Source organism: Schistocerca americana, chromosome X, assembly GCF_021461395.2.
Source record: "Schistocerca americana isolate TAMUIC-IGC-003095 chromosome X, iqSchAmer2.1, whole genome shotgun sequence".
NCBI classification, from domain to species: domain Eukaryota; kingdom Metazoa; phylum Arthropoda; class Insecta; order Orthoptera; family Acrididae; genus Schistocerca; species Schistocerca americana.
In genome coordinates, this window is record NC_060130.1 from 909,556,097 (window position 1) to 909,582,362 (window position 26,266).

A 26,266-nucleotide genomic window follows, 5' to 3' on the forward strand; every position below is an offset into this window, starting at 1 on the left:
TTGGTGCCCTCCCTCAAGTCAACCAACCAACCAATTGTACATTTGTATTTGAAAGCTACTGAATGGTCTGAATGTTTTACAAATGCAATACAAACATGCATGGAAGTAGCTTCTGAACTATGGAACAAAGAATGTTCAGCTTTAGAGACACAACTTTTGCAGGGGGTGGTTGCACAATAACATCAGTGATTTTACAAACCACTTGAGATACAACCATTTTCCAGTTCCCTCTTGGAGTGGAACCAAGTCCCCCAGTTCCTTAAAACCTATTTATCATGTTTTATAAAGTTAGCATATGTAGAGGACCCTTAGGTAGTCCTTTCATCCATCATTTTGAAGTGCCGTCCCAGCATCTATGTTATTTTGACAAAAGAATTTAAAGTATAATATCCATCTTTACTTGTCTAAGCCCATATTTTTTCCACATTAAATACAGATTTATTAGTTCAGTACTTTACCAAAACCCATGAAAGATAACAGAACCTGGTGGCCTAGTACAGTTTCTGTGTAAGTACCAAATTATTATTCCAGTTTGGGTATGGTAACTGCACTAGAGGCTAAATATTTTTTTGACTGTCAGAAGCTAGGCAGAGAAAGTGTAATGGTAACATTTTATAAAATATGACAGTAATTGATAAAATGAAGGCAGAAGCAGAAACTATGTTACTTCTCGCTAATATAAGTTTGATGAAAATAAGTTTTATGAAAAGAGTGCAAACCCTCACCCATATCTCTACAGTTTCTTTAAAATTAGAATAAAAGTGTCACACTGCAAAACATAGTTAATGAGTCATGTTTTTAAAAGTGTTCTGGAAGCCATGTAATTACCAAAAAGATCATTGGTTAAACCTAGTCTGAAAAAAATGCAGACACTGCAGTAATTAATAGCTTATGTTAGTTGTTTCTACCTATAAAGGATCAGTACCTAAGTACAACTACATTATTTTAACAGATGCTGGATACCAGAATGTGATAATATAACAAATCCTGTGTATGATGCTTCATGGGTATCTACAGCTGTGCCACCTGGGAAGGAATGCATACGCTATGCACCATATGACAATAATACTTCAGACGGTACATGTCCTAGTAATTTTAGCAAGAAAGAAATTTCTTGTGATCACTTTGTCTTTAAAGATGATGAATGGACTATTGTGAATGAGGTGAGTAGAATCAGCCTTCATTATACTGTAATAATTTGTTCTTCTGAATGTGTCCTTATTACCTTTTAGTAGGTCTCATCATATAGATGTATATTTAATGGATGAGGAATGAATGAAAAAAGTACAGTAGCAGGCTGTGTAGTTGTGTAAGCAACTTCTGAATTCAGTTTTGAATTTACATAAATGTAGATATTTGGTTCATATGCATGTGTTTTGTATAAGACCTGCTGTAATTGCTGTATATCAGGTAAACAGCCAGAAAACATATCACACAGTCTAAAACTAGGAAATTGAAAATTATAATTAGACTCAGAACAGAATTCATGTATTCTAGTGCAAAGCTCTACCCACTGCTCTAACGGTACTGTGCAGTGAGACAGATTTGAATGAAGATACTTGTTGTACTTCCTTTGGTGTCCATTTTCTATCAAAAATATCTGAAATTAAGTATATAAAACTTCTGACTTTCCTTAAGAGCAGGTAAAAATCGAAAAGATAATTCTCATTTATTGTTCCATATCTGCTGCACTCAGATGGAACAATAAATGAGAATCATCTTAAATATCAAGACAGTTGCTGTTTCTGCCAAGATGAATGTGTCAGCTATATTGAATGTCAGAAAGGTTTCACTTTTAATTAATGTCCGTTTTATATTACTTTTTCAGTGGGATCTAACATGCCCAGAGAACCTATGGAAGTTATCTCTGGTGGGAACTGTGCATTTTGCTGGCATCCTTATAGGATCCAGCATATTTGGACTTCTTGCTGATAAGTAAGGATGGACCATTCCATAATTACTTTTGTATTTTACCCTGTACTATGACTCAATAAGTAAATAGTTTTGAACAGTTATAATAGCTTACTATCTATATTTTGTAAAATTTTCTATTTATTGTGTTCCAAGTGCCTGAGAATTACAATATTTGCCATGCTATTGGACTGGTTGGTCTAAGAAAAATGATAAATATTTTATTTGTGTGCCCAACTAATTACAATGCAATAATTTTTATGAAGATAGTGCCCCTAGAATACTTCAGATGTGAATGACAGTATTGAATCCTGCATTCAAGCTGAGGATACTCACTATTTCAGCTTCACTTCCATTTTAATTCTGTGTTCCTGGTTTTATTGTAAGGTAGATTATCTGTATCATGAGATTGGGTTTGGTCTTCAAGTGTTTCCTTCCTACTTAGCCCCATTGTTTCCAGTGCATGAAAATTCGTGAAGAAATCTGTAAGATACTAACGTGCTTATGGAGATATTTATTGACTCATCTGCCCTGTCCTTTCTGTTGGTTCTGCAAAGTCCAAGTAATAGGAGACAGATTGAACTCAATAGGGCTCACATACTGTCAAGAAATTAGCTGGCTAGCATAAATAAGCAACAACAGCAATCCAAGATATGTAGTGAGCCAGAACAAGAAAACTTGCAGACCTGAGGGTTCCTTCTGAATTCCCATCTTCCCAGATATTAACTTAAATGAGCAGCCTGGAAACATTGGACTGCTTGAGAAATTGTGTTGAGAAACACAAACTCAGACTAAATAAAAAAAAATGTGAAAAACTAATCAGGCAGTTGTTACTGGGGAAAAATACAAAGTACCCCACACACATATATCAGTGTTGGTTCGTTGCTGTCCAATGCCTGCTAAAAGTCTAGACTCAAGCTACTGAAGAGTGATTTTATGTTACTTGTTTATGAGCAGATTCTATGTTGGTTTTGGATACAAAATCCATTTTATCTTACTAACTTCGTATATTTTTATAAATCCACAGCAATCTGGCATGAAGTAATAGTAATTTAATAACATATCACACTTAAATCAATGTAAATTTTCATTGGGTCCTGCCTTTGGATAACTGATGTTAAGATTTTAATACCGTATCAACTTTATTATGAATAAAACTATCTAGATCACTTATTAAAATTTGTTTATTGCTAAAGGAAGAAATTTTAATAAGAGATCTAGACTGTTTTATTCAAAAAATACTCACAATGATCAGACTCATACAGGAAATTCATTTTGTATATTAGCAACTTGTGTATGAATGACAGTTTTTCTCTTGCCTTTACTTGTTTTGAGGTGTTAGAAAATCTGTGTACTGGTTTCTTATCATTGCAGCATTCATAAGATATATTTACTTCTCCAAACCTGTGGTACTGCATTTACTATGATCAAATTTCTAGAACTGCATTTCTTCAGATATGAATGAATTTAAATGCTGCCTGTATTCGTTCAAACTTCCAGAGATGCTTTCCTTCATATACCATATTGACCCAAATATAATCTGCACCCTTAATTTGTGTGTGGAAAAAAGTTGTCACATTGCCCACATAAAAATTGTTCAAAAAATAGTACCTTTAGTTGCATTTTCTTGTGTTTGAATGTTGCTAAATTACACAGATATACCAGCCTTACAATCACAGTCTTCACTGATTTCACTGTTAAAATCACTACTGATACTTATTTCATAACTGTAAGGATTTTTATCTCTCTCTTTCCAAAGCGTACTGTCCTTGCTACCATTCAGGGCATTGGAAATGAAGCACATCTTGAATACTTTGATGATAGAATCTGGTGATATTGTACACCATGAAGAGAGACTCCAGGCATGCATAAGGCTGACTGATGGCTTTTTAATCTTGCCAGGTGAAGTGAATACATGATCCTCTTCTAAACGCCACTTTGAACACCATTTTCACAGATGTACTTTAAATGGCTAGTTTACATTGACATCAACCACCTACAGCTTTGAAGCCATACTGCCAGGTATAATGGTTAGATCTGTCTTCAATGCAGCAACTCTATTCTTTACTTCAAGTGTGATGTGAACTTTAAAGGAAGCCACCATCAGCACAGCTCTTTTACTGAGCAGTGCACCAAGTATACAACTCCAAACAGTAGCTAGCCACTCCATCACTAATTCTGTTATCATCCAGCATTTTTCTTGACAATGAATCATTAACTTCTCAGGGAAATTTGCCTTGGGCAAAGTTGTACACTTCAGAATAACGTAGGGGAGACGGGACAGGGTGGGGAGGGACAGCTTTCCTCCCTCTGCAAAAAGCATCTCATCTGCATCACCCATCAGGTGTAGAGTGTCAGAGAGTTGCTACCATATTTGGATCACATGCCTCTGAAATTTGATGAGTTTCTTGGCAAAATCTTCTGACAATCTTTGTGTTAATGAAAACTTTATCAAAGAGAGATGCCTCTTGTATTCATAAATGTGCAGCATCAACTGATACAGCCACAGAATTCTGTCTTTGCAATTTCCAAGGCATTTAACTGTATTATTTGTTGAGAGATCGGAATTCCATCTTTTCTCTCATCTTTTAAAAAAATATAACTCAATCTTAAACTTCATTACATTTCCCAGCTTTGGTCCTTCTGTAGGATTTCCTTGATGAAATGGCAGTTTGCAGATTATTCTTCAATGTGATCCAATGCTGCACATTAGATTAATCCAAACTATACTTTTTGCAAGCTTCATTACTTGTTGTACTCTTTGCATAATGAGTAATTGCAAGTTTGAAATTTGCAAAACTGTGCCCAATTCTGATGTTTGTTGATTTTCTTTCAATGTTACCATTCTCTGGTGAAGACTACATTTTAAATTTTAGTTAGAGAATAAACTTTGCCTGTTCTGTCATGTAATTTGTGGTAAGGACTATGGGACCAAACTGCTGGGGTCATCGGTCCGTAGGCTTACGCACTACTTAATCTGACTTAAACTAACTTACGCTAAGGACAACACACACACCCAAAATAATGAAACAATGAGCATGATAGTAGTCATTAACTAAATGAAATGTTAACAATCAAAGACAGTTACATTGTTTTGTCATCTACAATGACTGATTCTCAAAATTTAGCAATGCATTTGTCAAATTTTGAACTAAGGAACAAGCACTAAAGTTGAAGTTTCTATCATATGGAGATACACCAGTATTTTTAGGATTGTGCAAATAAGCCATGTTCAGATTTTTCATTGGCTAATTTCTCATAAAATACCGGGTGTACCGGTATGAAATGAGCGTTAAGATACAAATGTGTTGATTGGGAACATTTGTTGTGAACGAGTCTTAATTTTTTTTTTGTTTTGTTGGTATGACATCTGTCAAAGATATTTAGTACACATCAAGTCATGGAACAAATAACATCATATGTTTTCATCATGTTAACGGTGTCGAATTTTGTACCAGAAAGTGATGATTTGCGGAGAGCATTAATTTTTTGTTTTCATTTGAAAAAAAGTGCTGCAGAGTCACATTGAATGCTTGTTGAGGCATATAGTGATCATGCTCTATCAGAAGCAACATGCAGAAGGTGGTTACAATGGTTCAGAAATAATGATTTTGATGTAAGAAATGAAGAATGTAGAAGACCACCAAAAAAGTTCGAAGACGCCAAATTGCGAGCAATATTGGATGAAGATGATACTTTGAGTCAGAAGCAAATGGCAGCAATGCTAAATGTTGCACAACAAACAATTTCTGACCGTTTGAAAGCTATGGGAAAGATCCAAAAGTGTGGAAAATGGGTGCCACATGAATTGAATTAAAGACAGATGGAAAACCAAAAAACCATTTGTCAAATTTTGCTTCAAAGACAAGAAAGAAAATCAATTTTGCATTGAATTGTTACTGGCAATAAAAAATGGATTTATTTTAAGAATCCTAAATGGGAAATACATGGGTTAATCGTGGACAACCATCAACATCGACTGCAAAACCAGATCGATTCAGCAAGAAGACAATGCTCTGTGTTCGGTGGGATCAGAAAGGTGTGGTGTATCATGAGCTTGTAAAACCCGGTAAAACTGTGAATACTAATCGTTACAGACAACAAATGATCAATTTGAACTATGCATTGATCGAAAAAAGACCAGAATGGGCCAGAAGGAATGGCAAAGTAATTTTTTTACATGACAATGCATCTGCACACAAAGCAAAACTGGTTCAGGATACAATCAAAACACTTGGCTGGGAGCTGCTACCCCACCCGCCATATTCACCAGACTTGGCCCCTTCCGACTACCATTTGTTTTCATCAATGGGACATGCATTGGCTGAGGAACACTTTGATTCCTACGAAGAAGTTGAAAATTGGGTGTCGGGTTGGTTTGCTTCAAAAGACGAACATTTCTATTGGCGTGGAGTCCACAAATTTCCAGAAAGGTGGTCAAAATGTATAGAAAGCAATGGTCAGTGCTTTGAATAAAATGTTTTTAGTTTCAATTCAAAATTAGTGTTTCATTTTCACACAGAAACGCTCATTTCATACCAGTACACCTGGTATGTAGCATATACGCAGGCCAGTATGGTACAATGAAATGACAGACTGCTTTTATTAGTACAGTTAGTACGGTCATTTTGTGTCAATTTTTTGAGAGACAATTAAATGCTACATGTGGTTACTTGATTTCCTGTTGTAATTATTAAGCTCATCATTGATCTCTCAGCAGACAATTAACTTGCATATACAAAATATTACTGAATATCTCTATTAGTTTGGTTTAAACTAAAAAAATATGGCAGATGGTATAGTGCTTTATTTAAAACAGTTTACAGATAGTTGTATGATTATATTTTGTATTCAACAATATTATGAAAAGGAAAGCTGCTACTCGCCATATAGCAGAGATCTTGAACCACAGATAGGCTTCATCTGACAGAGGCTGCAGTCGTGTGTGTGTGTGTGTGTGTGTGTGTGTGTGTGTGTGTGTGTTTGTGTGTTTTTGACAAAGGCCTTGTTGGCCATATGCGTATATTGTGACAGTCTTTTTGTTGTGCCTGTCTGCGACTCAGCAACTTTGCTATATGGTGAGTAGCAACTTCCCTTTTCATAATATTGTTACAGTCCATCCTGGATTTTCCATTGTTATGTTTTGAATTCCTCTCATATTATTATATCATTTTCATATTCAATCTGATGTAATGATTGTTTAACAGATTTGGTAGAAAGATAATCCTTATCCTCTGCATACTGTTGATGGCTGTATCTGGAGTGGCTCAAGCTCTTTCAACTACCTACATCGCATTCCAGGTGTTCATCTTCATCAATGCTCTGGGCTGTGCTGGGGTTTACCCTCCCGCATTTATTATAGGTAGGATTCACTTCGCCAGTTTCATAGGTCAATATAAAGACTAAACCAATATGAAGGCTGTCATTTCCATAATGTCTTTATGCAAATACAAATGAGTAGACTAGTCCATAAATGTACTTTGATGATGCTGTTTGTCATGTAACATAGGATGTTCACAAAGAGTTAGCAAACACCATGTCACATTACAGCATGTCTAATAGATTGCAGATACTGTTTCAAAAATATTTTCCAGCATATAATAGGTGAAAGCTGAAACAATCAGATGAAATTTATTTTTGGTGCTAAATGTTGAGTGCAGCAGGTGGTAGTTTAATTAAATGAAATTACTGCAATACGAGAATGGTATAACAATTTCCAGTGTCAATGACTGAACAGAGAGAGGTAATGTATGAAACATTCTGATGGCATTGGCTTCATGTTAAATTCTAGTTCTTCCCAGCACATGTCCTGAGATGTCAAAATTTGCCTTCGTTCTAATGAATTTCCTCCCTAGTAACACATTTTGCAATATTCCCGAGATAGAGAGAGAGAGAGAGAGAGAGAGAGAGAGAGAGAGAACAGAGACGTAAACGTACAGATTCAAAACCATCAGTTGATGTTGCATAGAATGAGACAGATATTATATGGATGATATTTTTTGAATTTTCAAAATCTTATTTATTTGAGGAGACTGTCACTATATGAGTACCATCAATGTATAAATATTATGTGATTATAAGACCCCTAAATATGTCATATGGGGATAATTACTAGGAATAATGACATTGTTTCCATGCAAGATAACAGATAAGTGAAATTTTTTGCAGATCTTTTAATAATGCCATTGGAAATTCCACTAACATTCCTTTCTTTTGCAATTAGACGTTTATAAACATAGTTTTCACATCATTGAGTATGATAAGATGCAAATATAGCATAAACTGATCAATAATATACTCTCTTGAATTTATTTTTGACTTGTCCCACATTCCTGAAGATTGTCCTCCAGATGAGGTCTATGAAGTGTGTTTTTTTTAAATAAGTGTTGTTTTGAAATAAAAATATAGCAAGCAGACTTTTTGGAAATTTTATTTTTACATGAAAGCATGTACTTTTCTACATAATTCCCAACAATATTAAGGCACTTATTGTATCATATACCAGCTTTGGAATACTCCCTTTGATTGAGAATCCATCCAAATGTGAAATAAGTGCTGCGATTTGTTTTCTTAGTGCTAAAGACATGAAAGCAGCTGAAATTCATCATGTCAGTGAAATGTATCAAGAAACCATTATGAGTGGTGGAATGGTACAGAAATTGGTGGGAGTTTTTAAAGATGGCCATATGAATGTGTATGATGAGGAACAAAGTCGGCAACCTTCCATCATTACTGATAATTTGGTGCAGAAAGTTGATAAAAAAGTGAGGGTAAACAGACACTTCATGATTTCAGTTTATGTGATGAGTTTCATTTAGTGTCAAGAAGTGTGCTTGATGCACAATTGTGTTGCAGTGGTTGTCTAATCATGCAGCAGATATTATGAAGATGATATTCAAAAGCTGGTTATACAGTATGATAAGTGCCTCAGTATTGGTGAAAATTATGTAGAAAAGTAGATTAAAGTATAGGCTTTCATTTAAAAATAGAATTGATAAAATTCTCCTTCTTTTATACACACATCAAAAAAGTTTTGCATCACCTCAGTTCTGAGAGTTCTGGAACCTGTACAGAAAATTCGAATAGAGATCAACATAAACATCATTTCTGCCCTTTTTATTGCTCATGAAAACCACACATTGCATGTTGTACCACCATACAGCGAGACTTACAGAGGTGGTGGTCCAAATTGTTGTACCCACCAATACCTCTAATACCCAGTAGCACATCCTCTTGCATTGATGCATGCCTGTATTCATTGTGCATACTATCCAAAAGTTCATCAAGGCATTGTATGTCCAGATTGTCCCACTCTTCAATGGCGATTCAGTGCAGATCCCTCAGAGTGGTTGGTGGGTCATGTCATTCATAAACAGTCCTTGTCAATCTCTCCCAGACATGTTCAATAGGGTTCATGCCTGGAGAACATGCTGGACACTCTAGTCAAGTGATGTCATTATCCTGAAGGAAGTCATTCACAAGATGTGCACGAAGGGGGTGTGAATTGTCATCCACGAAGATGAATGCCTCACCAATATGCTGCCAATGTGGTTGCACTATCGGTCGGAGGGTGGCATTCATGTATCATACAGCCATTATGGTGCCTTCCATGATCACCAGTGGCATACATCGGCTCCACATAATGCCATCCCAAAACAGCAGGGAACCTCCACCTTGCTGCACTCTCTGGACAGTTTGTCTAAGGTGTTCAGTCTGACTGGGTTGCCTCCAAACACGTCTCATACGATTGTCTGGTTGAAGGTATATGTGACACTCACTGGTGAAGAGAACGTGATGCCAATCCTGAACGGTCCATTCGGCATGTTGTTTGGCCCATCTGTACCATGCTGCATGGTTGCAAAGATGGACCTCGCCATGGAAGTGAAGTTGCGTATTGCGCACAGTTTGAGTCATAACATGACGTCCTGTGGCTGCACGAAAAGCATTATTCAACATGATGGCATTGCTGTCAGTGTTCTTCTGAGCCATAATCTGTAGGTAGCAGTCATCCAGTGCAGTAGTAGCCCTTGGGCGGCCTGAGCAAGGCATGTCATTGACATCGCTTTGGTTCACTCTGAGACGCCTGTACACTTCCCTTGTTGAGAGCCCTTCCTGGCACAAGGTAACAATGCAGATGTGATCAAACTGTGGTATTGACTGTCTAGGCATGGTTGAACTACAGACAACATGAGCCATGTACCTTTTTCCTGGTGTTATGACTAGAGCTGATCGGCTGTCAGACCCCCTCCATCCAATAGGTGCTGCTCATGCATGGTTGTTTACATCTTTGGGCAGGTTTAGTGACATCTCTGAACAGTCAAAGGGACTGTGTCTGTGATACAATATCCACAGTCAACATCTATCTTCAGGGACTGGGATGGTGCAAAACTTTTTTTGATGTGTGTATTTATTTCAAAATGGCACTTACTTAAAAAACATGCCACATATGAATCAAATGAATTAAACATCTGTAGGATCTGCCAACACTTGGGTACTTAATAATTCTACAACTGGAAAACTTGCTCATGTGAAGTGAAAGAAGATATCGATATAAGTTTGAGGAAATTTCCCCATCTTTTAACCAAAGAGAGTTCATGGAGCCAGCTGTATGGTGCCAATAGTGGTGGGTGTGGGAATATTAAATCTGGAAGACTGTGATATTTAACTTTTGTAGTAACAGTTAAGCACCATAATGCACCACCATGTTGCAGCAACTTTTCATATGGTCTCTTGTTTGTTTTACTTGTACGGTAGTTTTAAGATTTACACATGTTAGCGTTAGATATCAGGAATGTTCCTGTGAAAAAGTTTCCAGTATAGAACATCCACATTGTCCCATTAGATCCTTAACATTTTATTCTTCAACAAAGCCATGAGACCTTTCAGAGTGAGCACAAACATTTAGGTTAAAGTAGTTCTAAAGCTACATCTACTGAGTTTTCTTCTCTGCTAAGTTCATATCAGAAGAACATTTAGAAATACATTTTTTTTTTTCAAATTGACTCTATGTCTTCCACAGTTAACAGACTAAATTTTACAGAACTGCATAATTTGAGGTGCATTCTGAAGCACCACAGAGTTATTGCACCATGATAAATAGTAAAGAGTACACAAACTTCTAGTAACTATAGTGCTACTGATACAATTGACAGCAACATCTTCCCAGTTATAAACAACTGTAAGACAGCTTTTAATTATGTAAAGCATTAATGTCACACAAAAAATACTTACAGAACTTAGAGTTCAAGATAAGGTGTTAAAGGTGGTTACAGACACTGCATAAGGTGCTAGATTAGATGGTTGCATAAGTACCAAAATCAAAGGAAACATAAAATGGCGAATAATGCAAACAGCAGAAAAAAAGGAAGCATCTTAAGAGTAAATAAGCTGCACCTAAATATAGGACATGACTTAAGTACAGAATACTGTTGGAGCTGCTATTGATCTCTAAAAGGTGCTTTTGTCTTGATAAGCATATATTGTGGTATTGTAGCATAATGTATACATAATTTATTGAAAGAACACAAAAAATAATAATAAAATATAGATATATAAGTGCAGAATTAAAATAAATCTGGAAATAACAATATTAATAATAAATATATGCTCTAAAATTTACTGCATTTTACAATTGTTATTAGTCAATAAAGAAAAGGTAAGGTATATTCTATGACCTTATTTAAGCTTAATGCAATTCCAAGCTGAGATATCTTTCTGAAGATATGTTTTAGAGATTTGCCTTAACATAAAAATCCAAATATCTCTTCCACATTGTGCAGCTGTAGATGAAAAGTATCAATAAATCAACTTAAAAACATTTGTTCTTTAGACTGCTGTTATGGCATCTCCTGCAGATTTGGTTCCCATTTTGTCATGAATAAAGTAACGTATTTTCTTTTCCTAAGATTTTATTTCTGTTATTTTCTGTATTTCAACAAAATGTTTACTTTTGGTTTTGATTTTAGAAGTTTCCACATTTTTCAACTTTGTCTTGTCTTTGTGTGATTTCCGGGTGCTTCAGAGTTCTGATACCCAGTTACACTGCTTTTTGCAATAGTGGATTTTTCTTTGTAGGTATGATACAGAGTTGTCTTTCCTTTGAACATTTCCATTATGCACATTTGTTTGTAGAAAAAAGGCAAAATGAAAAATAGTGCAGCATCAGAAACTGAGCTAGGGAGTTCAGTTCCCTATTTTTGTGCTCTTCTTGTGCTAGATACTTCCTATATATGGTGAGATGTTATTCCCATATTGCTATTTGTAGTCTTCTGAAGATAACTGTATAAAAAGTGAGACTTGGATCCTAGCTATGCCTAATATGTAGAACCAATGATGACCGCAACACTTGTTGATATGAAAACTCTCTGTCTGAATTTAGGTCTGCAATGGTATTATCACTTTTATTCAGAATTGAAACCATTGATATTGTATATCATAAACCCTATTTAGGGTCCCTCACAAGTTGCTTTTGTGGCCAGATGGACACTCCTTTTTTTGTGATGTTACTGCTTTTGTTTCTTAATCAGCTGTTCTTTCCTATTCTCTTAGTCCTGAAAATTATTTAATTTCTGATCTAGCCAGTATCCATTATGAATCTTATACCCTGCTGTGATGCTATTGACTTTTCCAGTCTGAACTGGTGTCTTGTTACACTTTCAAAATTTTTCACTTCTCAGTTGTTTATTTTAGTTCCGGTTGTATTTTTAACAGGTCAGTATATCATCAATCTTCATGTAGTATTGCCTTCCATATTACCGCACACTGATTGAGCAAGCAGTGAAATTTAAATTTTTCTTCATTTTCCTACGAACATTTATCAAATTTTTTATATTCTTAAGGGTCTGCAGCATGATATATGTCTGGCACACACATTATAAGCAGATAAACCCAAACTGCTGCTATGTTTAAAGTATTCTGTGCTTTATCGGTTTGTGATAGGCCTAGTTTTGGCTACAGCCCCATTTTCTAGCTGCCTGCAAATAATACATACTTTCATCAACCTTGGTTTCTACCCTTATGAATAACTATTCATTATCAATGTTTTATGGATGTCAAAAACAGCTGATTTAAGTACTATTGTATAATCCCCCAGTATTGTCGGTAGTTATACTTAATAACAGAAACAAAGATTAACAAAATTGTAGCTAAATAGGCATATCGCAAACCAATAAAATACTAAATACTTTAAATACAGCAGTTATTTTGGCTTTTTCTACATATAATGTCTGTGTAAAAAAATTCAAATTCACATAGTTTGCTGTACACAATACCTCTAACAAATATTAGTGGAGAAAATAAACTGTGAATTCATTTTTCAAATCACGTAGGTGTGGAGCTGGTGGGAAAGAATCTCAGAGAAATGAGTGGCATTGTACTCAACTATTTTTATGCTTTGGGTGAAGCAGCTGTGGCTCTTGTGGCATACCTGTGCAGAGACTGGGTGCGAACGCAGCTTGTTATTTCTGCACCTGCCGCTATATTTGCTGTCTATTACTGGTAAGACCACATATACATATTACTACAGAATTCTATATAAAAACAAAGATGAGGTGACTTACCGAACAAAAGTGCTGGCAGGTCGATAGACACACAAACAAACACAAACATACACACAAAATTCAAGCTTTCGCAACAAACTGTTGCCTCATCAGGAAAGAGGGAAGGAGAGGGGAAGATGAAAGGAAGTGGGTTTTAAGGGAGAGGGTAAGGAGTCATTCCAATCCCGGGAGCGGAAAGACTTACCTTAGGGGGAAAAAAGGACAGGTATACACTCGCACACACGCACATATCCATCCACACATACAGACACAACCAGACATATTTAAAGACAAAGAGTTTCTTTTGTCTTTTGTCTTTTGTCTTTAAATATGTCTTGGTTGTGTCTGTATGTGTGGATGGATATGTGCGTGTGTGCGAGTGTATACCTGTCCTTTTTTCCCCCTAAGGTAAGTCCTTCCGCTCCCGGGATTGGAATGACTCCTTACCCTCTCCCTTAAAACCCACTTCCTTTCGTCTTCCCCTCTCCTTCCCTCTTTCCTGATGAGGCAACAGTTTGTTGCGAAAGCTTGAATTTTGTGTGTATGTTTGTGTTTGTTTGTGTGTCTATCGACCTGCCGGTGCTTTTGTTCGGTAAGTCACCTCATCTTTGTTTTTATATATAATTTTTCCCACGTGGAATGTTTACTTCCATTATATTACTACAGAATTCATTATTTTCAGCAGATAAACACATTCTGATGTATCTAGTAGAACAGAATCAGCTTTTGTTTCTGCAAGAAGTTTTTTCTCTTAAACAAACCATTTAACAATGACACTAAAAAGACAAAAAATAACATTAACCCAGTTCTTCTTGCTGGTAGCCACAATAGAGGGATTGCAGGAATGCGTAGCTACCAGCAAGATGTAAATATCACCAGCATTGTAAAACCTGGAGCTGGTCTACAGGAAATCTTGAAGGACTACAAAAACAAAAATTGTGTGTTGCAAAATCAATGTCTTGTGATACTAGGTGGGACCAATGATGTGTACAAGAATGAACTCAAAACTGTAACAACTGTTCTAAGAGAAAAATTAACTAAAATAGACAATCAAAAGGTGATTGTGGTAGGCCTACCACATAGGCATGACCTTATGGCATCCTCTATTGTAAACAAAGAGATCCAAAAGGCCAACATGGCTTACAGGGAGATCTGCCAGTCTGGTCCAAATGCTTCTTTCCTCAGTATAAATGATCAGTAAGGAAAGCATTTCACAGCACATGGCATGTACCTGAATAAAAATGGCAAAACATTACTCAGCCAAAGAATTAAATTGTTTCTAGAAAGTGTTAATGATATAAATGAGAGCTGTAACACTACTGAACTGCCATCAGAAGAAAAAGTATGCAAATTACCATCCATAGCTAAGACAATTGTAGGCCTGCAAAATCCTTATGTACCAGATAATCCAGAAGACATGGAAGCTGTCACTCCATTCCCAACTGCATCCACAGGAACAACGGCAACAGCAGCAGCAACAGTATCTGACATGTTCCACACCCATGAGGATTCCCTCTTTTATGGGTCTATGGAATGAATAATTAATGTAATCTAATCAAGGTAGAAATAGAAACACCAACAACAGAAGAAGAGGAAACAACTGCATGCCCATCTGTACTCACAACAACAACAGCAGCAGCAGCAGCAGCAGCAGAAGACACAGAAACACCACCAACATAAGAAGAGAAAACAGCTGCAGGTGAAATGTGTAGTGTAACAAGCAGGTGAAAAATAGTGCCTCCATCCCACCTGAAAGATTTTTTAAGGCACAAAGAGGAGGAAGCCACCACAATATTTAGAACCAAATTTTTAACTGTATTTCACCAAAATATACAGTCCATAAAGAATAAAGTTCAACAATTAGAATTAGAATTGCAAAAACTAGACAGTACCACTGTGTGTATGACTGAACATTGGTGTAAGGAGAATGAAATTACACTCCTGGAAATGGAAAAAAGAACACATTGTCACCGGTGTGTCAGACCCACCATACTTGCTCCGGACACTGCGAGAGGGCTGTACAAGCAATGATCACACGCACGGCACAGCGGACACACCAGGAACCGCGGTGTTGGCCGTCGAATGGCGCTAGCTGCGCAGCATTTGTGCACCGCCGCCGTCAGTGTCAGCCAGTTTGCCGTGGCATACAGAGCTCCATCGCAGTCTTTCACACTGGTAGCATGCCGCGACAGCGTGGACGTGAACCGTATGTGCAGTTGACGGACTTTGAGCGAGGGCGTATAGTGGGCATGCGGGAGGCCGGGTGGACGTACCGCCGAATTGCTCAACACGTGGGGCGTGAGGTCTCCACAGTACATCGATGTTGTCGCCAGTGGTCGGCGGAAGGTGCACGTGCCCGTCGACCTGGGACCGGACCGCAGCGGCGCACGGATGCACGCCAAGACCGTAGGATCCTACGCAGTGCCGTAGGGGACCGCACCGCCACTTCCCAGCAAATTAGGGACACTGTTGCTCCTGGGGTATCGGCGAGGACCATTCGCAACCGTCTCCATGAAGCTGGGCTACGGTCCCGCACACCGTTAGGCCGTCTTCCGCTCACGCCCCAACATCGTGCAGCCCGCCTCCAGTGGTGTCGCGACAGGCGTGAATAGAGGGACGAATGGAGACGTGTCATCTTCAGCGATGAGAGTCGCTTCTGCCTTGGTGCCAATGATGGTCGTATGCGTGTTTGGCGCCGTGCAGGTGAGCGCCACAATCAGGACTGCATACGACCGAGTCACACGGGGCCAACACCCGGCATCATGGTGTGGGGAGCGATCTCCTACACTGGCCGTACACCACTGGTGATCGTCGAGGGGACACTGAATAGTGCACGGTACATCCAAACTGTCATCGAACCCATCGTTCCACCATTCCTAGACCGGCAAGGGAACTTGCTGTTCCAACAGGACAATGCACGTCCGCATGTATCCCGTGCCACCCAACGTGCTCTAGAAGGTGTAAGTCAACTACCCTGGCCAGCAAGATCTCCGGATCTGTCCCCCATTGAGCATGTTTGGGACTGGATGAAGCGTCGTCTCACGCGGTCTGCACGTCCAGCACGAACGCTGGTCCAACTGAGGCGCCAGGTGGAAATGGCATGGCAAGCCGTTCCACAGGACTACATCCAGCATCTGTACAATCGTCTCCATGGGAGAATAGCAGCCTGCATTGCTGCGAAAGGTGGATATACACTGTACTAGTGCCGACATTGTGCATGCTCTGTTGCCTGTGTCTATGTGCCTGTGGTTCTGTCAGTGTGATCATGTGATGTATCTGACCCCAGGAATGTGTCAATAAAGTTTCCCCTTCCTGGGACAATGAATTCACGGTGTTCTTATTTCAATTTCCAGGAGTGTATATTAATATAGGTGTCCCCCAGTTAAACGTACTGGGCCCAATCCTCTTCCTTATATGTATAAATGATTTCCCACAGAGTGTCAGGCATGGGCAAACAATACTATTTGCTGATGACAGCACAGTAGTGATTACAGACAAAAGCTCAACACTGTTAATAAAAAATCCAATGAAGCTCTCAGACATCCACAACTGTTCACTAAAGAATAAAGTAACTCTAAATGTCATAAAGACAAATTGTATAAACTTCCAACTAAATAAAGAACCGATTGACATTACACTGAAAGTAAACAATGAGGTACTTGATTGTGTAACAGACTGAAAATTCTTGGGATGAATGTAGACTGTCAGCTAAAATGGACTGGGCATGTGAGAATTTTAGCAAAGGGGCTATCTTCAGCGTGTTACGTCCTGCGAATTCTTTGCAACAGTGTGCAATATTTCATCCCTCAAAGTAGCCTACTTTGGGTATATGCATTCAGCCCTCAGTTATGGAATAATTTTTTGAGAGGTAAGTGCTGAAAATATACAAACTATTTTCAAGATACAGAAAAGAGCTGTTAGAATAGTAACAAATAGCAGTAACAGGGCACTGTAAAGAGTTGTTCAAAAAGTTAGAAACTCTGACAGTTCCATGTGAATATATTTATCAAAACATAATGTATATAAGGAAAAACATTAATCTGTATACCACAAACAGCACAACTCATGACCATGGAACCAAATGCAGACACTGTTTACATCTAAACAGAAGAAACAAGTCAAAAACTCAAAATAGTATATTATATCATGGTAATAAATTGTACAACAGATTACCACTAGAAATAAAAGATGTAAATGATCCCCACACCTTTAGTCAAAGGCTAAAAAAATATTTACTAGATAATAGCTATTACACTGCAGATGAATATTTAAAATAACTATAGACTAATGTTCATGAACATTGTACTGTGTAACAAATTTAACTTGACATGATTAGATAAGTAGAACTAAGTATAGGAGCTGTATATACTGTAAAGAGACATGTTTATTTTGTAAAAAATATTGTGCAACCATTTGACAACATCCATGCAATGTATATTGTTCTAGGGATGAATAAATCAGTCAATCAATCAAACTTTACAGGATAATCCCAGAATCAGTGCGTTGGCTTCTTGTCAACAATCGGACAAAAGCTGCTGAAGATATTATTAAAAAGGCTGCAATGATGAATAAAGTTGTTTTGTCAGATGATCTTTTGAAGACAATTGATATGCAGAAGGTATAGTATGTAATCTTGCAGATAAATTGGCATTTAATAGACCAAATGCTTTTATTACTTCACATTGTTTTGTCAAAATCATTTTGATTTATTTTAGTAACTATGATAAAGAAATATTTGAAATAATCATATAAATTTATTATTAGGGATTAATATTTATGCGATGATATAATATCACGCTAACAATTTTATATTTATTTGAATTTTTATGTTTGCGAAAGAAAATAATTTAAACTGCATGTTTTTAAAAGTATGTTGTTCTTTGTCACACAAAACAAGTGATCACTCACAGTATCATTATTTATACAACAGTACTAATGTTGAGATTGTAGCTAGTATATGAGGTCTGTACAAAAAATTCCGTAACATTCGTAATTTTGTGCCAATGATATTTTTGGAGCAAAATGCAGTTAGCATCCTGACACATGCCTGTTTTCAATGTGTGACTGATGGAAGTTTCATTATTAAATCCAGAACAGTACTCTATGCTGATGATACAACGTTTCTGAACAGCCGTAATGATCTTAATAGTCTTAAAACATGTGTTACAGAGACAATGGAGCAAGCTTCACTCTGGTTTAAAGCAAATGGGTTCTAGCTTAATGAAAGCAAAACCCAGCAGATGGTATTTAGTTTAAAAGACAAGTTTCCATCAGATGATCCTGATTGTGTTAAATTTTTGGGGGTATATTTGGATGATAAACTTTCTTGGAATCCACATATTAGTGGTAAATTGTCTAGGGTAATCTATTTTTTAAGGTGGTTAATGCACTGTGTACCTTAAAATTATGTTAGAGTATCTTACTACTCATTTTTCCAAAGCATCATATCCTATGGTATTATTTTATGGGGAAACTCCACTTGTGTGCATGATATACTATTGCTGCAAAAGAAAGCTATTAGGATAATTACAGGCTCAGCATACAAGGCTCATTGTAAACCTTTGTTTACTCAACAAAAAATCATGACAGTAATAAACCTATATATTTATTATGTTTTAATCTACACAGAAAAGAACTTACCTAAAGTAAAACGCAAGGCAAATATACATTGTTACAACACTAGCACAAACAGATGTATCTATACGCCCTACCACAGACTGTCAAAATCAGTTGACAGTTATGAGCTTATGGGCCACAAATTATTTAACAAACTTCCACAAGCTATAAAAAATTTACCAGAGCAACAATACAAACAAACACTTTATGACTGGTTAGTTGTAAACCCATTCTACAATATAAAGGATTTCATGACCTGTGATATTAAACTGGAACGTTATTAACAATTCTGTTCTTTTATAGCATGTACTGTACTGTATTATGTGTATGACTTTGTCTATTGCTGTAATGGATTAAAGACAATAAAATAATTATAATTATAATTATAATTATAATAATAATTATTATTATTATTATTATTGTTGTTGTTGTTGTTGTTGTTGTTGTATGTTCAGTGCTGTATTGAGTAGAACATTGTTTCACACAGTTTGTGAATTTTGAGATAGCAGAGGAACAAGGTGTCAGCACTAAATTTTGCATGAAACTCAAGGAAACCTTTACAGAGAGACACATCAAATGATGTGATGCCTATGGGGATGAGTACTTAAGCTGTATGCAGTATCATGAATCTTTCACATGGTTTAAAAATGGCTGGACTGAAGTTAAAAATGACCCTCATTGAGGATGCCCTTCGACATCTACACATGACACTCATGTCATGAATGTCACTGAAATTGTGTGTGCCAATTGAAGCCTGACTGTCCAAGAGATTGCAGAAGAATTTGACGCTTCAATCGGATGATATCATGAAATTTTGGAATGCATCGAGTTGCCACCAAGTTTGTCCCATGACTCATGAGTCAAGACCAGAAAGACCTATGCCTTGCACTCTATGAAGAGCTTTTGGATTATAAAAACGAGAATGAGGCATTCCTTAAGGGAATCATAACTGATGATGAGACATGGATCTACAGTTATGATGTTGAGACAACAGCTCAATCTCCACAATGTTTCAGGGAAGGTTCTCCAAGACCAAAAAAAGCTTGTCAGGTCAGGTCAGGTCAAATGTCTAAGCCATGCTAGTAGTTTTCTTTGACTTTGAAGGATTAGTTCATCATGAATCCATACCACAGGGAGAAACTGTTAATTGATGGTACTATTGGGACATGTTGTGACACCTGCAAGAAAATGTGAGCAAGAAATGGCCTGAAACGTGGTGACACAATTCATGGCTCTTGCGTCATGATAATGCACCTGCACATTTATGCCTGTTGGTATGTGACTATTGAACAAAAAATGAAATCAATGTGGTGCCTCGTCCTTCGTATGCACCAGTCCTGGCCTCTGTGGATTTTTTTTCCCCAAAGTTGAAAACCCGATTGAAAGGACAAAGGTTTGCAATGACAGATGAGATAAAAGAAAATTTGCAGATGACACTTCATACATTCTAGCAAGAGGCATATCGAGACTACTTCCAGAAGTGTAAACACCATTGGGAGTGGTGTATCAATTGTGGAGAAGTCATGCACAGTAAGTAAAAGGTAAGCGTAGAAACATTTTGTGGACAAAGTTGTGGAATTTTCTGAACAGACCTTTTATATCCCCCTTTTTCTTCACTGTAGATTTGTTCAATGCATCAAACTGTAATGCACAACATTTCTTCATGTCACAATATTTGAAATTTGAATGGTATGGGGCAGTAGAATATCATGAAAAGCACCGTCAACCAGATTTGGATGCACTTATGTCTCTAGCTCAACATACAGCAGCAGTGGCAATTGTGATGCTGGAGCAGTTAAGGGCCTGTAGTGATTTAGTACCTAGGATTGATCCTAATGTAAGCACAGCATGTTTGTGATAAGAACGCTCTTCATACTGAGACTTTTCATGTTGGTGCTGCCAGTAACAGGGAAAATCACCAAAAGTTTGATGATAATGGCCAGTATTTAGTTGTTTCCATTTGTGGCCAACGTTATACAGTATCCATACTGTGTACAGTAGAACTGCTGTAGACATTGGTAATAATTTTACACATTTGTTTGGTACTATTGAGGTCACTGTATTGATGTGAATCTTTACAATTCAGTGTCTCCCACACATTTTTGTGACCAACATTTGCTCATAGTCCACATCATGTCAGTCTGCACCAAAGCAGCGTAGACCGTTTAACAACACTCTCTTTTCACCCACTGTCTTGCTGATCGACTGAGAGTATGATGAAGATGTGCAGAGTGTTTATTATGTTTGAGATACTGTGAATATTAACTTTAGAATGAGTATGGTTTTTACTCTCTTAATGGTCTGGAGAGATTAAAAAATAGACTCGTATGAAGAGTAAGAAATAATGATGGAAAGTGGCAAAATTTCTAATAATATAAAAACTTGAATATTTAATAGTGGCTGAGTTGCTTAACATCTTCAGATTTGGCTGTGGAGTTTTATCATGCAGAGACTTCATGCATCTATATCATTTTGAGTTACAGAAAGTGCTGTTAGATGAAGATTTTACAGGTGTTAGGTTCCTTATGAAGGGAGTTGAACGAAACTTAGAGAAGACAGAAACCTGTATTCTGACTGAAATCTTTTTTGCCTGAACATATTGAGGTCAGATTTACTCAGCTGAAAGAAACTACCTGCATTCCAAACCTTCTGTGGTGTTTTAAATACCAAACAGATGGCCACATCCTGCTCAAATACAAAGTTAATGCTACTTCAAGGGATTATGGTCAAGCAGCACCCAAAGCAGGTATTGAATGCATCATGTCACAAGTATGTGTTAATTGTTTTGATTATGTGCCCTGAACAGGAAATGTCTCACTTCTGTTGCTGAGGAGAAAATAAGATAAATCAATGTGACAACTGTATATCATACAGTTAGGTTAAAAAAAAAAAGACATTCAAATATATGCAAGTGCTCCAGTTCACAATATTATTTGTTATAGCCCTGAACAAACCATGAGTGAAAGTGATGCATTCTCACAGACACCAGAAAACTGACATGTCTATCAACACTTATAGCAAATGCTCATACCCAAAGGCCCTTTTCAGTGTAGCTGGAGAGACAGCTTAACTTGCTTTTCCCTCTCAAGAGGATACAAACTTATATTAATAAATCAAAAACTACCCACAAAGTCTGTCCTCATATGATGAGTCCATTTCTGTTTATCAGCCATCACAACAAACTCATATGAATGAAGGACAAGGGAAGCATCAAAGATGGTGTGTGTGGAAGTTGGTGGTGGTGTTGGGGGGGGGGGGGGGGGGACGGGGGGAGGGGGGGGGCGGGTGAGTGCGATGATGCACTTGATCAATCACTCCTTTTTTTAATGTCAGATGATGAATGTATCATGAACTGTGATGATTGTACAGGAAGACACTGACATTCATCTACTCTCTCCACTATTCAGGAGCACATTGACGAAGATCAGAGATGAATGGAAAGAGAATTGATGTTAATAATTGGCTGCAATACTGGAACAGAACCATTTTCATCAATAACCAACTTGAAAAAAAAAAAAAAAAAAAAAAAAAAACAATTATATCACAAGCCACACCTTTTACCTATACACATTTCAGAAATATATGTGTGCAAAGTTGTGAAAATCATTTTTTAGCACCCTGTACTTCTCACTTTACCTACTGAATAATACTTGTTGTGCTTAATAAGCTGACTCTGTAAAGACGAAAGATGGAACAAGCTTTTTAATCTAACCCTTGAAGTGGAAAAAAGGAATTTTGTTCTATTAATGCAACATGAGCTTATCTTTAATAATGATAAAACATTACATCATAATCTCAAGAGAGTATATTGCTTTGTACACAGGAGAGTTACGTTGACTATTTGTAGTTTTGCTTGACAGACTCTGTTATTTAAAGAGCGAGTTCAATTTTACAAATTAGAGCTTCCATTGAGCAATATTTTCCCTTAAGTGTAATTACAACAATATCATCATTTAAAAAGGATTTTAGCTAAAGTTATGAAATAAACACTGGAGTTGTAAAAATATTGTTATTTTTTTGGACTTACTTTTTTGTGCTAAATTTTTTTTTTTTGTTAGCAGTGAACTCTGCAAACTAATTTTACTTATTGAGAAGCTGTTTATACATGCCCACAAGAGACAAACAGATAAAACCAGATTTCTTTCCACACTTTGGAACTGACTGGTGGCTAAAACCATAAAAAAATTATAATCATTTGTAGGTGGAGTTCACAGATGCCAATGTTAGCACACCTACTAAGAGCTTTAACTCTGTACGTTATTTAGATGGTGAGCTGCAGATAGGCACAACAAAATGACTTTCACAATTAAAGCTTTCTGCCATTAAGGCCTTTGTTAACAATACACACACACACACACACACACACACACACACACACACACACACACACACAGATATATACACACTCACGCTCACACTCACACTCACGCAATTCACACACCTGACTGCAGTCTCAGGCAACTGGAACAGTGTTTGTGTGTGTGTCTGAGAGAGAGAGAGAGAGAGAGAGAGAGAGATGTGTGTGTGTGTGTGTGTGTGTGTGTGTGTGTGTGTGTGTGTGTCGCACGCGCACACACGCGCGTGCGTGCGTGCGTGCGTGCGTTTTTGTTGATGAAGGCCTTAATGGCTGAAAGCTTTAATTGTGAGAGTCTTTGTTGTGCCTGTGTGCAACTCAGCATCTCCGCTATATGGTGAGTAGTAACTTTCCTTCTCAAATATTGTTACATTCCTGCAGATAACTTAAAGCCTTGTGATCAGAATATACAATGGTTTTGTGTTTCAGTAAATAATTTCTAAATTTAGTAAAAGCCGCCAGTGTTCTGCCGAGCTCCTTCTCAACCACAGAATCATTTTTTCAAGCTTTTGTAGTTTTCTATTTGCAAATGGGATAGAATGATTTTCTAATCTGCCATCTACTACTTTCTTTGAAATAAATGAGTTCCCACTCCAACATTACTACTGTATGTCATTAGACATAATAAAAATATACAGTCTGATCTGTGCAAAAATTTGCTATCTCACAACTGTGTTTTTATTTCATTGAAAGCTTGCTGGCATTCAGTACTCCAAATCCATATTACATTATTCTTTAAAATATAATTCAGACATGTTGTATTCAATGCCTGTGTTTTTGTGTGTTTTCTGTAAAAACTGGATAAACCAAAGAATCATTTTGAACTTCTCTTTTTGACTTAAAGACCGAGAATTTAGCTATGGCCAAAATCTTGTCACTATGAGGCAAAATTCCATCCTTAGTAATGCTGTGACCAAGAAATTTCAATTGTTTCACAGAAGAATTACACTTTTCCAACTTAAATGATGTACCTCATTCCCTTCATTTTCTCCCTACTTCTATTAATAATTCCAAATGCTGTTGCCAACTTTTTCCTGTGATTAATATATCATCTATGTAAAAAATCAATTTTGCTAGTAATTCTTTCCCAGAAGAAAATCTAAGCGATGTATAAACTCTGTCACACAAATGTTTAATCCAATACATACAAAACAGTACTGATAAAATCTACCATCATGTAGAAAAGCAGTGTGTTTTCTCGAATTGAGTTAAAGTGACATCTGATGGGATCCCAAGGTAAGATCCTCTTTCCAATATTTTGTTGAAGTGTCTTGAATCTAATAAAAGTCTTATTGTTCCAACTGTTTACATACTGTTACAAGTGGATTATTATATTGACTACAGCTCCTCCCTATAAGTCCCCAGCTTTACATTGTTTGTTGTTCTTGTGGTGTCACCGCCAGACACCACGCTTGCTAGGTGGTAGCTTAAATCGGCCGCGGTCCATTTAGTACATGTCGGACCCGCGTGTCGCCACTGTGTGATCGCAGACCGAGCGCCACCACAAGGCAGGTCTCGAGATACGGAATAGAACTCACCCCAGTTGTACGACGACTTTGCTAGCGACTACACGGACGAAGCCTTTCCTCTCATTTGCCGAGAGACAGTTAGAATAGCCTTCAGCTAAGTCCATAGCTACGACCTAGCAAGGCGCCATTAGCCTTACATAGTTTGAGAGTTATCGTATAAATGTCTCAAGAAGAACGTCGTAAACCAACAAAGAATAAAGTTAAGTATTCGAGGAGCTGCATACTTTTCTTATTAGCATTCAATAGTTATCCTGTTCCAGACTTCACGCTAGTCGGCGTGTGTGTACGCGTGCCTTTCTTTCGGCTACCCGCCACTGTGGACTGGCTGCATTGTCCGTCCACATCAGTTCTCTTTCTATGGGCCCCATTCTTAAGATAGTTATACCATAAGGTTTAATATAAATAAAAAAAGTTCATGTGGTCATAGCTTAAGTTTGCACTGGTAATTTTTCACTCTCCTTGGTTCCTCATTAAACACGTCACAATATTCATATAAAAATTTCCTTAAATTCTCCTTTTGACTCTGGTTTAGTTTCTCAGCACCCTCTTCTTTGGCTTCCACTAAATTATGATTATATACTAGATATTCCCTCTACTTAAGATAACCTTTGTCTTCCTCAAAGTCTCCTGCATCATCTATATACTCCATCCACCTGACTTGATTAAAAGTATTATGCTATTTACAATAATCAATTTGGTTGAGTAGAAAATCCACTTCTTGGTTCAGTAAAACTTATTTCCTTATTTGTGTGACAGAATCCTACTATAGCTTTTACAATCAAATTCAGGCCCAAAATAATTTCCCTCCTCAACTCAGGGATCACAAGGCAATGTTGAACAAATGGTATGTTGCTTATTCAAAATTTCAGTAATATTTATTTGGTCACTATTTTACTGCCTTCCAGGGGCTCCTATAATCTTCATCTGTATTACAGGTAACCCAAAAAAATCTGAATTGTGATTAATTATATGCCTTAATTTTTCTGATACTCAACAAATTGGACTCCTTGTGGCAGTCAGACAGATACCTTCCCAATTATCAGTTTCAGTACAACTTTGTGGACTTTCTTGTGTATCACAACTATCTATGTTTTCTGCTTCATATAAAAGATCTTTCTCAATTTGTTTGAACCACATATGTTTTACCATATCTTTGCTTAAAAGTGGTTCTACTTCCTGTTGTATGGAAATCACAGGCATATCAATTTTCGCAAGTTCTCTAAATCATTTCTTATCTCCTCCCACCATTCTGGATGCTAACTTCCGCATACGTTTTTCAGTTTGTCCTTTATTCTACTCTCACTACTTACATTAGCATA

The 26,266-nt window shown here is 37.2% G+C and overlaps 1 protein-coding gene across 6 annotated transcripts in view; it reads left to right on the top strand.

Moving 5' to 3' along the window:
• Positions 1-26,266, top strand: part of LOC124555764 (organic cation transporter protein) — a 283,841-nt gene that overhangs the window by 249,019 nt on the left and 8,556 nt on the right. For all 6 annotated transcript variants that reach the window (XM_047129804.1, XM_047129809.1, XM_047129805.1 and 3 more), the window contains 5 exons: positions 953-1,163; positions 1,829-1,935; positions 7,119-7,273; positions 13,239-13,407; positions 17,931-18,066. In XM_047129804.1, coding sequence (XP_046985760.1) covers positions 953-1,163; positions 1,829-1,935; positions 7,119-7,273; positions 13,239-13,407; positions 17,931-18,066 — 778 coding nt within the window. The remainder of the gene's footprint in view (positions 1-952; positions 1,164-1,828; positions 1,936-7,118; positions 7,274-13,238; positions 13,408-17,930; positions 18,067-26,266) is intronic.